General features: G+C 35.4%; 1 protein-coding gene across 2 annotated transcripts in view; it reads left to right on the forward strand.

Moving 5' to 3' along the window:
* Nucleotides 1-9,439: 9,439 nt before the first annotated feature.
* Nucleotides 9,440-14,701, forward strand: part of cgref1 (cell growth regulator with EF-hand domain 1) — a 314,634-nt gene continuing 309,372 nt past the window's right edge. For both annotated transcript variants that reach the window (XR_012341021.1, XM_073826453.1), the window contains exons 1-5: nucleotides 9,440-9,705; nucleotides 9,976-10,087; nucleotides 11,408-11,476; nucleotides 11,846-11,919; nucleotides 14,532-14,656. Coding sequence is in view for 1 of the 2 variants with exons in the window: in XM_073826453.1 (XP_073682554.1) it covers nucleotides 9,618-9,705; nucleotides 9,976-10,087; nucleotides 11,408-11,476; nucleotides 11,846-11,919; nucleotides 14,532-14,656 (468 nt within the window). In the remaining variant the exon portion in view is untranslated. The remainder of the gene's footprint in view (nucleotides 9,706-9,975; nucleotides 10,088-11,407; nucleotides 11,477-11,845; nucleotides 11,920-14,531; nucleotides 14,657-14,701) is intronic.

The following is a 14,701-nucleotide window of genomic DNA, read 5'->3' on the forward strand; positions in this document are numbered from 1 at the left end:
GACTTTGTATCTGTAAACACAACCTGTGTGAACTTCAACAGCTCCAACATTCAACACTTACTGATCCATTTATCTATCTATCTATCTATCTGGACGAATAGATAGAGATAGATGGATAAATCTGTTCGTCCATCCATCCATTTGTCCATATACAGTATCTATCCGCGTTTCTGTCTTTCTATCTATCTACCTGTCAGTCCGCCATCCATCTGTCTGCCCATCTGTTCATACATCTATTCATCTTTCTTTCTGTCTGTCTGTCTGTCTATCCATTTGTCCATATATCTATCTGTTTCTTTTTATCTATTTGTCCATCCGTCCATGCATCTGTCCATCTTATCTATCTGTCCGTCCTTGCATTTGTCCATATATCTGTGTTTCTGTCTGTCTATCTACCTGTCTGTCCGCCCGACCACCCATCCGTCCATGTATCTATCTATCTATCTATCTATCTATCTATCTATCTATCGCTCTGTCTGTCTGCCCATCCATTTGTCCATATATCTATCTGTCTTTCCTCTCTATCTATCTGTCCACCATCTGTTCGTCCATATATCTGTCGGTCCGCCCGTCCACCCATTCGTCCATGTATCTATCCATCTTTCTGTCTATCTATCGCTCTTGTCTGTCTATTCATTTGTCCATATATCAATCTGTGTTTCCTCTCTATCTGTCTGTCCACCATCTGTTCGTCCATATATCTGTCCGTCCGCCTGTCCACCCATCCGTCCATGTATCTATCCGTCTTTCTGTCTATCTATCGCTCTGTGGGTCTGTCCGTCCATTCATTTGTCCATATATCTGTGTTTCAGTCTATCTATCTACCTGTCTGTCCGTCCACCCATTCGTCCATGTATCTATCCATCTTTCTGTCTATCTATTGCTCTGTCTGTCTGTCTATTCATTTGTCCATATATCTATCTGTGTTTCCTCTCTATCTGTCTGTCCACCATCTGTTCGTCAATATATCTGTCCGTCCGCCTGTCCACCCATTCGTCCATGTATCTGTCCATCTTTCTGTCTATCTATTGCTCTGTCTGTCTATTCATTTCTCCATATACCAATCTTTGTTTCCTCTCTATCTGTCTGTCCACCGTTTGTTCATTCATATATCTGTCCATCCGCCCGTCCACCCATCCGTCCATGTATCTGTCCATCTCTCTGTCTATCTATTGCTCTGTCTGTCTGTCTATTCATTTGTCCATATACCAGTCTTTGTTTCTTCTCTATCTGTCTGTCCACCGTTTGTTCGTCCATATATCTGTCCGTCCGCCTGTCCACCCATCCGTCCATGTATCTATCCATCTTTCTGTCTATCTATTGCTCTGTCTGTCCGTCCACGGATGGATGTACAGATAGATAGATAGATCTGTCTATCTGTCTGTCTATCAATCTATCTAATTTGTCTATCTCTCTGTATGTCTGTCTGTCTGTCTGTTTTCCTGTCTATCTATCTATCTATATGGACGAATAGATGAACAGATAGATAGCTCCATCTATCCACCTGTCTAACCGTCATTCTGTCTGTCTGTATATCTATCTATCTAAATGGATGGATGGATGGACAGATAGATATATCCATCAATCCATCTATCTGTCTGTCTGTCTGTCTGTCTGTCTGTCTGTGTGTGTGTGTGTGTGTGTGTGTGTGTGTGTGTGTGTGTGTGTGTGTGTGTGTGTGTGTGTGTGTGTGCACCTGGTATTCATCACGTTGTGGGGACCAAATGTCCCCACAAGGATAGGAATACCAGTAGATTTTGACCTTGTGGGGACATTTCTCAGGTCCCCATGAGGAAACAGGCTTATAAATCATGCACAATGAGTTTTTTTGATAAAGTAAAAGTATGCACAATCTCCTGTGAGGGCTAGGTTTAGGTGTAGGGTAGGTGTAGGGCGATAGAAAGTACGGTTTGTACAGTATAAAAACCATTACGCCTATGGAATGTCCCCATAAAACATGTAAACCCAACATGTGTGTGTGTGTGTGTGTGTGTGTGTGTGTACGTGCGTGCGTGCGTGCGTGCGTGCGTGTGTGTGTGTGTGTCTGTCTGTCTGTCTGTCTGTCTGTCTGTCTGTCTGTCCACTGTCCGTCCATATATCTATCCGTCTTTCAGTCTGTCTATCTTTCTATCTATCTGCCTGTCTGTCCATCCATATATCTACATTTCTGTCTATCTATCTATCTATCTATCTATCTATCTATCTATCTATCTATCTGTCTGTCCATATATTTATCTGTGTTTCTGTCTTTCTGTCTGTCCGCCATCCATCTATCCATCTAGAAAACAATTGAAATTTTAGTCTTATTCAAACACTTTCATATCTACTGAACAGGCAGAAATTTTCAAAGATGAAGACTAAATGTTTTGAGAGAAATTTGGTAGCAAATATCAAGCTGAACATGTGTTTGTTCTCATTTATAATTCAGATGCATGCGAAGAACTAAATGTCATAATATATTATTTAATAAACACTGACTGTTCCCAAGGATTATATTTTAACATGCACACTTACAAAAACCTAGTAAAATTAGAACTGTCTTAAAAGGTGATTCACTTCCAATCGTATATTATTTGATAACATTTCAAATAATCTCATATTTCATGTAAATGCAGAAATTGATGAAGTTTTAACAAAACAAACAATCCTTCCGATTTACATTCTTTGCCTTCCGATTTATCCTTCCTGCATCTCTCTACCTTCTACCTTTTGTTAACCGGTCTGTTCTGCTTCTATTGTACTGTTCTATTTTTAACTGTTACCATGGTGCATCTGCTGACAAAAAAGTAGCAGTCTCAGGTCATGAGGGTGGGAAGAACTTTTATTTGTATTTACAAGATTTGATTAAGCTGCAAGCAGCTCCACAAAACATCAAATCAAGATCCAATTAACACAACCTTTTTTTTTAACCTATCACAGAAATGATATTACATTCCAGTTGAGCATTGATTTCCCTGGCCAAACCTCTGAGCCTGCACTCTCACACTGCAAAAAGCCTCTTGAGTTTGAAGTAGGGATATTTCCATGCCGCAGCAGTGGGACGTCTCCGAGGGGTTCTCTAGTGTCCAGGACTTTGATGTTACAGCAGAACAACCAATGCGCCACTATATCATACATGCTTTCACATTTATTGCTTTTTGATACTTTCAATATCAGACTTCATAGCTTTTAACTTGGTAAGTGTTATGGTGTCACATGGTTTTCCATAATTTTCCATTATTGAACTTTGACTTCAGCAATATTATACGCTTATGAAATTCAGAAACCCTTTACTCACAGATTTGATTAATAAAACACCAAAAAAATGAATATTACTTTTTCCTCTTCTACTCATGAGTGGTTCCCTTAATGAGAGCCCTGAGAATTCTAAGTTACAGCAGCTCCCATTAAAACCTCGTCGATTGCTCGGTTCTCAAGGAAGCTGAGTGGCCTATTGAGGCAGACAGCCTGTACAGTTACGTCCCATGATGCAGTAGACCTCCGGTGTCTGTTAATCCACAGTCTAAAGTGACAGCCAAGTGGCACACTTCCTCACACAAACACACAGCTCACTTTCCCAAAGGTAATGACTGATGAGAAAGCAAAACATTCACACACTGCTTCATGCCAACAGAGGAAAGCCACTGTGATAACAGACCTGCCACCCACTGGAATATAAAATATAAACGTCTTTCGTCTTTGTTCTTTTGTTGTTGGTATTTAATTGTTTTGATTTTAAATATGAAAATTTTTCTTTATTTAAATTATCTCAAATATTTTACTATCTTCTATATCATTTTATATAATTAGGGCCTGAGCACCGGTGGTGGAAGGACCCTATTGGAATTGCTCTGTTTATTTTTATTGTTATCCAAAATGAAGCACATTTTTGAGGGCCTAAACATGCTTGAAACCACATGAAACTTTACACACACATCAGAATTTACTCTGATATGGGTTTCAGAAGTGGGTGTGGCAGAATGGCTCGATAGCGCCACTTATACACATTCAGCGGAGTGCGCTTTGAGCTACGTTTCACTTACATCCACGAAAATCAGTACACACATTTAACACACCAATACCTACAAAAAAGTTTCTTGGAGCAAAATCCAAAACCCAACAGGAAGTCGGTTATTTTCCATTTTCTCAGCCAAATTTGTGTCATTTTTGCCATTTTCAGGCGTTGTACTTAAACGTACTCCTCCTGAGGTTTTGTTCAGATCAACACCAAATTTGATCAGTCTAATCTAAAGGCCCATGCAACATTAAATTTGAAAAGTTTTTGTTGTGAGGGTGTGTCTGTGGAGGCCTGACAGATTTCGATGTTTCGCTATGGAACAGGAAGTTGTTTTAACTCAGACATACAATCCTGATCTGCCCCAAACTTCACATGTGTGATAACACTCCTGACCTGAAGACATCTACATTCCCATATTCAGTTATAGTGATAGCATCACCTGCTGGCAATAGGGAGTGACATGTTTTTCGCTGTAACAAACTCCTCCTAGAGATGTAATAATGTCAAAATTATATTTGGTCAGTCTAATCTAAAGGCGTTAGAGATGTTAAATTGTGAAGATCTTGAGTTTTCGTTATAGGGCGTGTCCGTGGCAGCCTGACAAAGTTTGATGATAAATGGTCCAATCTGCCTCAAACTTCACACATTCGATAAGAGTCCTGACCTGAACACATCTGAATGTCAAAATTCATTCATAATCATAGCGCCACCTTATGCCAAAAGGAAATTACTTGAAATGACTAACATAAACATGCAATGTCCGATCTGCAACAAACTTCACAGGATTGGTAGAGTCCTAGCTTGAAGACACCTAAAGGACAATATTCAGATATTATCATAGCGCCACCTGTTGGCAGCAGGATATGTTATGTCTTACACTAACTCAAATATACCAAGTTCAATCTGCACAAAACTTAATGTTTAATTAAAGTGCTGGCCTAAACACATCTGTATGCCAATAATCAGTTATAGGCATAGCGCCACCAGCTGGCAGCAGGAAGTTTGGCACAAATAAATGACTTTGACATAAGTCACTTTGACGTTGACATATTTCTCCTATATTTACTATATTAAAAGCATACTGCCCACCGTTCGCTGTTTTCCAAAAGCCACTGGTTGGCGGTGAGCCCGGGTGTGAGAGCCCTTTTTTTATATTTTAAATGATTTTTTATCTTTTGCAGATGTGAAAATCTTGTAATTAGTTTTGTATTCATGAGAATTAAATTCTGCTTTTTTATAATAATAGTTAGCAAGAGTTTGGATAAGCATGAATTACCAGTTTAGTGTTGGTTTGGTGCTGGTTGAGCAACATAGCAGTCATGTTTAAGCCAGTTGACAAAGTATTACTCTTTCAGGTGAGACCGGCTGGCTGTGAAATTCTAAGCTAATCATCTCTAATCATCTACACATTCATCAACGTGACTAGAATAACAGCTGCCTTCCTATCAATAGGAACTTCCTGTTTCTTAATTATACTGTAATGAAACAATGTGTTTAATGTGCAATCATTGTGCTTTCAATTTGTGTATCTATTCCGCAGGATGACTACATTAAAAAAGATTCTGACCTCAGATAGCACTGTGAAATGGCTGGGAGATGAAATGGCTGTCCCAGTCCAGCAGCACTTTCTGACCGGGTTCTGTTTGTGCTGCTCAAACCACTGGTGCTGCAGAGACAGTGGGAAGAAAAGAGCAGCTCATGCATAGTGTACAGAAGGGCTGTTCACACCAGTCAGAACAGTGAGAATATTCTCATCATCTTTATCATGCTCTACTTATCATTGGCACTAATTTCCTTTTTTGCTGATAGAGACAAGAAGTGCATTAGCACACCTCTCTGGCTCCACACAGGCATTTTTAAAAACCTATCTGCATATCTTATTGTGGTCAGTTATTTAGTATCACATTGCATGGATGATATTTTAATATACAGGGATCTTAAAGGTGTCAAATAGAGTCATGTTTTCTGTGTCTGTTGTAGAGGTTTCTTACATAGATTGATCAATCACATGGCATTTACAGCTCAGGTGAGTGGGTCAAAAATAACCTGTCTCCATGAATAAAGATGATTTCCCATCACACACTTCTCCGGGGTCCTGCACCATCCATGCAAATGTCATTGAGATGAATGAAAATGCTAACAGATAGCTTTCTTTATGTATAAACCTCGCTGTTTGGCGCTATTAACTTTCAGTTAATTAACCATTCCTTGCAACTGTTTAATTTAAAAACTGTCATTGTTTGTTACATTATGTAAGTGTATTCTTTAGGTCAATCACATCTCTATGGAAGCCTGTTTCAGACACTGAATAAAATTCTGACTTTTTGTCTTGCAATTTAGAGTTTATATCTTGCAATTCTGACTTTCTTCTCAGAATTGCATGATACAAACTCGCAATTCTGACTTTTTTCTCAGAATTGTGAGATATAAACTTGCAATTCGGAAAATAAAGTCAGATTTGTGTGATATAAGCTCGCAATTATGAGATATATGTCTCACAATTAGTCTGAATCTGAGAAATAAAGTCACAATTCTGAGAAATAAAGTCAAAACTATTTATATCTCGCAATTCTGAAGTCAGAATTGTGAGGGAAAAGGTCAGAATTGCGAGAAACAAACTCGCATTTGTGAGAAAAAAAAGAATTGTGAAAAGTCTAGCAATTCTCACTTCATAACATGCAACTGCGAGTTTTTCGGTCAGAATTGTGAGAAATAAACTTGCAATTCTGAAAAAAAAAGATTTGTGTGATATAAACTCACAATTGTGACTTTATAACATGCAATTGCGAGTTATAAAGCCAGAATTATAAGATATAAACTCTGGGAACATTGGACTTTATAACTCGCAAATTTGCAATTGTGAGTTTACATCTCACAATTCTGAGAAAAAAAAAGTCAGAATTGCAAGAAACAAACTCGCATTTGCGAGAAAAAAAATTCAGACTTGTGACTTTATATCTTGCAATTCTACATAACATGCAATTGTGAGTTATTAACTCGCAATTGAGAGAAATAAAGTCACAAATCTAAGAAATAAAGTCAGAATTGTTTATATCTTGCAGTTCTGACTTTATAATATGCAATATATGGATAATAATATGTAATATCAGTTTACTCAGGTGTAGTTAAACAAACTTAATTTAACCATAAGGAAAAGCTTGGTTCCTATAGCACTGGATTAGAAGGATTAGCATAAAATTGTTCATAATGTTTGTGAAAACACAATAGCATTTTGGCTGAACTGTCTATCTGGCAGTAAGGCAGAACAGATGGTAGCCTACCGAAAGCAATACATGAAACAGGCACAGCTGTTAGGAAATCGAACACCATCCACACACAACACACACTTGTGAGATTTACAAATGGCTAAGAAAAAGCTGATCAGTTTATTATCAATGTATGTAACTAACTAACTGTATTTTTTAAACCAGTAAAACCAATCTTATCAATTACAGCTGAAGTCAAAAGTTGACAAAAGTTTTTTGTTTTGTTTCGTGATAGTTGTTCATGAGTCCTGAACAGTTAAACTGCCCGCTGTTCTTCAGAAAAATCCTTCAGGTCCCACAAATTCTGTTTTTTCAGCATTTTGTGTACTTTCCAGTGATTTTCCTTTGATTTTGAGATCCATTTTTGCACACTGAGAACAACTAAGGGACTCATATGCAACTATTACAGAAGGTTCAATCACTTTAGAGCCGGGGGTGAAAACTTCTGAACAGAATGAAGATGTGTAATTTTGTTTTTGTTTTTTGCTTATTTTATTTTTTATTTTTTTTCATTTAGTACTGCCCTTTAGAAGCTACAGAATATAGTTACATGTTTCCCATAAGAAAAAATAAGTTAAATTTACCCTGATCTTCAAATTCTAAAAGTCTGAACACAGCTGTGGATCATTCAGGTAACAACACAGTATTAAGAATCAAGTGCATGTAAACCTTTCAACGTGGTCATTTTTATAAATGCAACTAATATTTTCTCTTGTGGACTGTGTGTAAACGTTTTCTACGTGAAATATCATCAGGTCAGTACTGAATAAAAAATAACACATTTTTTTTACGAACCCCTTTGTTTTGGTAAAAAATAATTAACATTTTGCAGATTTTGTAATGTGTATGTAAACTTTTGACTTTAGCTGTATGTTTATTATATAAGATGAGGATATGTGCTTTATTCTACATTTTGCTACTATGAAGACTACGCTTGGGAGCAGTACAAACGTTGGCCTTTCCTCCATGTGTTTCTGAGAGCGCACACCTCCCAATGACCTCTGTCCTGTACTAAGATCAATGATCAACTGGACACAGATGATATACAGTGAGAAGAAATATTCAATCAACATTGGATTTACCTACAGTATGACTTACTGCGGGGGAAGGCAGGTATTGATTTTCTACCATAAACTAAGCATTTGTGCACTTTGAGTTGATCAACAACAATCGAATCAATCAAATCAACTCGACAAGTCAAGGTGATCCTATGAAGAAAGCTGTTGATTCTAAATAGACAGACAGATAATAGATAGATACGTTTTGGCTTTTAATAATTTGCTATTGTGACTTTATATGTGACCCTGGACCACAAAACCAGCCTTAATTAGCATGGGTATATTTGTAGCAATAGCCCAAAATACATTGCATTGGTCAAATTGATTAATTTTTCTATGCCAAAAATCATTATGATATTAAGTAAAGATCATGTTCCATGAAGATATTTCATAAAATATATCAAAACTTAATTTTTGATTAGTAATATGCATCGCTAAGAACTTAATTTGGACAACCTTAAGGCGATTTTCTCAATATTTAGATTTTTTTGCACCCTCAGATTGCAGATTTTCAAATAGTTGTATCTCTGCCAAATATTGTCATATTCTAACAAACCATACATCAATGAAAAGCATATTTATTCCGCTTTCAATTAAAAAAGTGACCCTTATGACTGGTTTTGTGGTTTTGTTTAAAAATCTTTAAACAAATGGAAGCTGGCTTTAACTGTAATACTTTGCCATAGCCTTTAATACGGAAGCAACGCCATCATGTGGCAAAGCAGTGTACATAAGCCTCATTTACACTGAGTAAACCTACTACCACTATAGTTTATTTTATTTTATTTTATTTTATTCCACATAATTATTAAATCAACGTGTTGTTGTTATTATGACTATATTTTTATTATGCATTGGTGAGTTGGTTTCACAAAGATTATATTTATACTATTGCATTATAGTTGCATGCCATCTTGTGGCCAAATTGTGCAAAAACATTCATTTTTTAATACAACAGGAAAGGGGATGTCAGCAGCAGGGTTGTATGGAAAATTTGTGCATTATATACTTCTTAACGCAAAACAATAAAAACATCATGTGTTCTTTTGTTAACCAAAGGCTACAATAAGAAATTGCCCTTACCTACTCTGCTCACTTAGTGATATTAACAGGACTTCCTCAGTAACGGATAAGATATTGTATCAAAGAGGCGGTGCATGCGGAGAAATTGCAGGTTGTAAATGCAGTGTCAGCGACTCTACGTGGCGATGATGGAAGCCGGTGGAGAGCGCAAGGAGGAGCTGATTTTATTCGGCCAACGACACGTCCACGGAATCCACGTGTAGCCCGTCACTGATGCAAACATACGGGGCTGTGCTGCTCTCCTCAGTCGGGGTGGGTTTCATCATGGAGCGACCGCTAACCGCCGCTGCGAGAGATACAGGCACGTTTCACTTCTAGCTTTCCTGTTAGCGTTAACGTTACATATTTACTGTTTGCCTTGGTAGTCATACTAGCATCCTACAATGCACATAAAAAAAGAAGAACAGGCTTCCTTGTTCTCGCAGTGTAAAGTGTTCGGTCAAATGCACGGCTCCTCATATTCGGAATCATTTTGATTATTTGATTTAAACAGTGCAACAGTTGCTGTATCATTCTTGAGTGCTCGATTTTCCTCTCTAATGGTTCATGAATCGGTTTATTGTGGTGACAGGTGTGGCAAAGCGATCCAGTGGAGCAGTTAATATGATCATAACACGGCTTCTGTTCTTGCTCATCCTCCCTTCACTGAGTCTTTGTGCTCCACAAGTTCAGCAAACACACAGGTAGGCCGCATTAATGCTATGCTAGTATACTGTACTGTACTACACTCTATATATTATAGTATTGGTGCCACCCAATTGGATTTTAAGGATAAATTGAAACATATTTGATATATCATTCAGTATATCCAATATACGTAAAATAGGTCTATATATGCACATGTTTATTTTTTGTTAAAAATTATTACTACTGTCTAAAGGAAAAAGCGGAAGTGGAAGATGTAAATGTGTGTTTTGACAATTTAGTTAAGTAATTGAATTGATCATTGAAAATGAGAACAAATCAAATAGAAAGCAATAAACTGGAATCCAGAGCTAATGTTTTTACAAGGATGGAAATCTTAACTATTTATTAAATCAGTTATTCAGTTATTATTGTGGATTGTATTAATTAAACTTACTAAATGAATTAATGCATGTTAGATTTTGATTATGCATTATGTGTATTAGATTTAGATTTGACTGTACATAGGAATTGTATCTGTAAATAACATCTTGAACTGTAATATATATATATAAAGCTTTCTGATACTGATTTACTATAGTGGATGGGGTATTATGATTAAGATATATAGTTACTTATCCAATAGTAAAATATGTTCAAAAATAGTATCCTGGCATTGATATGGCATGAAATGTTTACAAAACCAGTCACAGGTATATTTGTAGCAATAGCCAACAATACATCGTATGGGTCAAAATTATCGATTTTTCATTTATGGCCAAAATCATTAGGATATTAAGTAAAGATCATGTTCCATGAATATATTATGTACATTTTCTACCATAAATATATAAAAACTTGATTGTTGATTTGTAATATGCATTGCTAATAACTTCATTTGGTCAACTTTTAAGACGATTTTCTCAATATTTAGATTTTTTTGCACCCTCAGATTCCAGGTTTTCAAATAGTTGTATCTCAGACAAACATTGTCCTATTTTAACAAACAATATATCAATGGACAGCCAACAATACATTACAGTATATGGGTCAAAATTATTTATTTTTCTTTTATGCCAAAAATCATTAGGATATTAAGTAAAGATCATGTTCCATGAAGATTTTTGTATATTTCCTACCATAAATATATCAAAACTTAATTTTTTATTAGTAATATGCATTGCTAAGAACTTCATTTGGTCAACTTTAAAGGCTATTAAAGGTATTTATTTATTTGTTTTTTTTTTTTCTCAGCCAAATATTGTCAGATCTTGACTCATACATCAATGGAAAGCATATTTATTTAGCCTTTACACTAGTTTTGTGGTCCAGGGTTACAAATGTGAAATTAACTTGGCTCTTTTTTCTTCTGATTCTAGTTTTTCCAATGATGACATTGTTGTACCAGACCTTCCAAATCCTTTTGGGTCCAGCGAAAACAACCGCAGGTTAATTGTTTTGTCTATATCTCCCTGAGTCTTGCTGTACTATATTAAAACCCAGCTTATCAAATAAGATAGTACCATTGCCTCAAGGTTCAAAGTCTGCCTTCACATCAGAGATAATGCTGAGATTTCCACAGCTGACACAATGACATGCTGAACAAGCAATAGCTAAAAGTGGTGCCAAAACAAAATGTTTGCTGTGCATTCCAACTTAAAAGTCCTAAAGAAAGACACTATGGAGTTGTGCATGTTTAACACAATGGTGTAAATTTTCAAATGTTTCGAGTCAGAAAAGTATCTTTGTCTTTTTTCCTCTGTATACACTGTAATCGTATAAAGCTAAACTAAAATGGCCTTGATTCTGTGTGACAGGCTCTTGCAAAGCTACATCAAGAGCAGCCTGAAGGAAGGACAGACCAGTCCAGAGCTGAACACAAGGGAACAAGGTTAATATAGTTCATTATTAACATGGTCTCTCAGTTAACCTCTTATTTCCAGTACTTCTGGAAATTTTCCTCTTTGCATACAATGAGAAGAATTTTTGTATCTTCTGTTTTATATTAAGATGATTACATTGCCTAGTTTAAATTAGTTCCATAAAAATAGACGTTTTTATTGTTTTTTAATACATACATTTAATATATATTTAGTAGGGCCGGGACTTTAACGCGTTAATTTAGATTAATCAATTACACAAAAATAACGCGTTAAATTTTTTTAACGCATTTTAATCGCACTTAATTTTTCACCGCGGAACGTTTCTCACTGAATGAGTTTCAGCGGACCGATTATACTGGAGCACCAACTAGCGTTCCTCAAGTATCACCTCAATGCTTTTACAGAAGGTCTACCTACCTATAGGGTACCTGAATTTCGGAAATGTAGGCTAGTATATTTCTAAATATCCCAGTGTTTCCCCTACCATTATCTTAGGGGGGCGCGTTTACAATGTCTCCTCCAAGAAAACACGGACTGGATCGCGGACTCCATTCATAAAAACCTAATTTACTACAGCGCGGAATGCCACGGAATTCGTCGATTTTTGGATTGATAAATCAAAAGTTCGTCTGTCACTTAATTCAAATCGCGATATGGACTAGTGTCTGTGAAAACTGAAATGCAAAAAGACCGTTTAAATATGAATCCTGCATGTTCCGTTTGCCTCTGTATGTTAGAATGGCAGAGACGCGGTTTTTTTTACTGCACGCGTGATGCTCCCGTTAATTTTTGGCATTTGCATCTCACATGAACAGATAGACTCAATCTCCAAAGCTACTGTCAGTGTCACTTTTACCGTTTCATTTGAGAAAACTAGCATCATATCATACTTTACACACAGAAACTTCACCGCAACCTGTCAAAATAAAAGTACGGTTTAACATGAAACAGAACAATATTCCTATTTAAATAATTGACAAAAAAACAATATATATGATAAAAAAATAAATAAAACAACATGATTAACCACTTAATTGTAGAAAAAAATACTATGATTATTATTTAAATGGTAAATTATTATTATTTATTGATTTTAACAGCAAACCTCTGTTTGTTTTTCAAAAATTAAAAAGGTTTATTTTTCATTTGATTAAAAATAAATAAATGTTTATGCTTTCATTTGATTATGAGAAAAATTAAAACAAGAATTTCTTAAAAAAAATAAAATAAATAAAAATAGCAAAAGATTGTAAAGCCCTATTGTTCAAAATGTTAAAATAGAGAGTTTTCGACTTATTTTTTCACTGAAATAAATGTTTTCGTTATTACACAAAGTAGGGTAAAGTACCGAGAAAAAAAAGTATGGAAACCTAGGGGAAACACTGTATCCTATTGCTACACTTAATGGAAATATTGCACTGGTCTGTTGGACTTGGTTGAACAAAAATAAACAATATTTTGTTGCTTAAGTTTATGTATTCAGTCATTATTCAATGGTATACTAAAAATCCATATGAAAAAACTTACTTCTCGCTGTTCTCAGGTCAAATATTTATATGCGATTAAAATGCGATTAATTTCGATTAATTAATTACAAAGCCTCTAATTAATTAGATTAATTTTTTTAATCGAGTCCCGGCCCTAATATTTAGTTATCTGTATATGGGTCATTCTACAGAATTGGTCCAAAGTCAAAGTTGAAAATGTCTTGAAAAAAAGTTGTTTTCCAAAAAAATTGTATGCCATTAAATATTTATAATATTTATATGTATAATATTTCTAGTAATTGTGTAGTTAATTCTCATATTGTATTTTCAGAAAGTTTCCCAAATTTGTCACTACCAAAACACAGTAATAATGATTTAATTAGAAAGGTTATATTGACCTATTATGCTTTTGATTGTAAATATTTATTTTTTGCTATTTTATTAGTTTTTTTTCCAGAGGTAAATACATTTTTAAAAATATTCCCAGTGTAATTTATCAAATTTTTCTTGTAAAAGGCAAAAAGTTGATCATACTGATTTCAAAGTTAAGGATCCATTAGTTTGAATAAACATTGAACCAAAAACTGTCATAATATCTTAGTTGGTAATTCAGTTCACTACCGAAACAATTATGAAACGTTTTGGTCGTGACAATTTTACAGGATAACACCCACAAAACGAAGACGCCACTGCCGAAACTTCATCAAATGTTTCAGTAGTGACAATTTTAGATACTTTTGAACCTAGCTCAAAGATGCATTCATGTTATGAACAGTGGTTAAATGTTATGGAATAAACTCCCAAAAAGGTGTGTTTTGTTTTTTTACATTAAGCTTCATAAAATAAAGAAAATATAACATTTTTAGAACTTCATTTTTAAAAGAATCAAAAAGATACTTTTAAAAACAACAATGCAAATGAAAAAACATTTTCAGTTGAAAATTTAAGTTGAAATTTAGAGGTTAGGGATCCGGACAGCCACCTACCAATTGAAAGTACCCAATAAATGATTTTAGATATACTCTTAAGATATGCTGATATTTTATATATTATTGTGGGTTTCAATAGCAGTTTGCCACAATTCTGTAAAATGTATCAGCTTCTTTGTTTGATTTGTTCTCTTCTTGCCACAGAGATATTCTTCCTTTTCTCTCTGTACGACTATGACAGAAGTGGGCAGATGGATGGCCTTGAATTGATGCAACTACTGACAGATTTCCTGACTAATCATGAAATGATGCCAAAGTCAGCAGATTCTGTAAGTGCTGCTAGTTGTGTCACAACATTCAAAGTAAGCTCTTGA

Source organism: Garra rufa, chromosome 21, assembly GCF_049309525.1.
Source record: "Garra rufa chromosome 21, GarRuf1.0, whole genome shotgun sequence".
NCBI classification, from domain to species: Eukaryota; Metazoa; Chordata; class Actinopteri; order Cypriniformes; family Cyprinidae; genus Garra; species Garra rufa.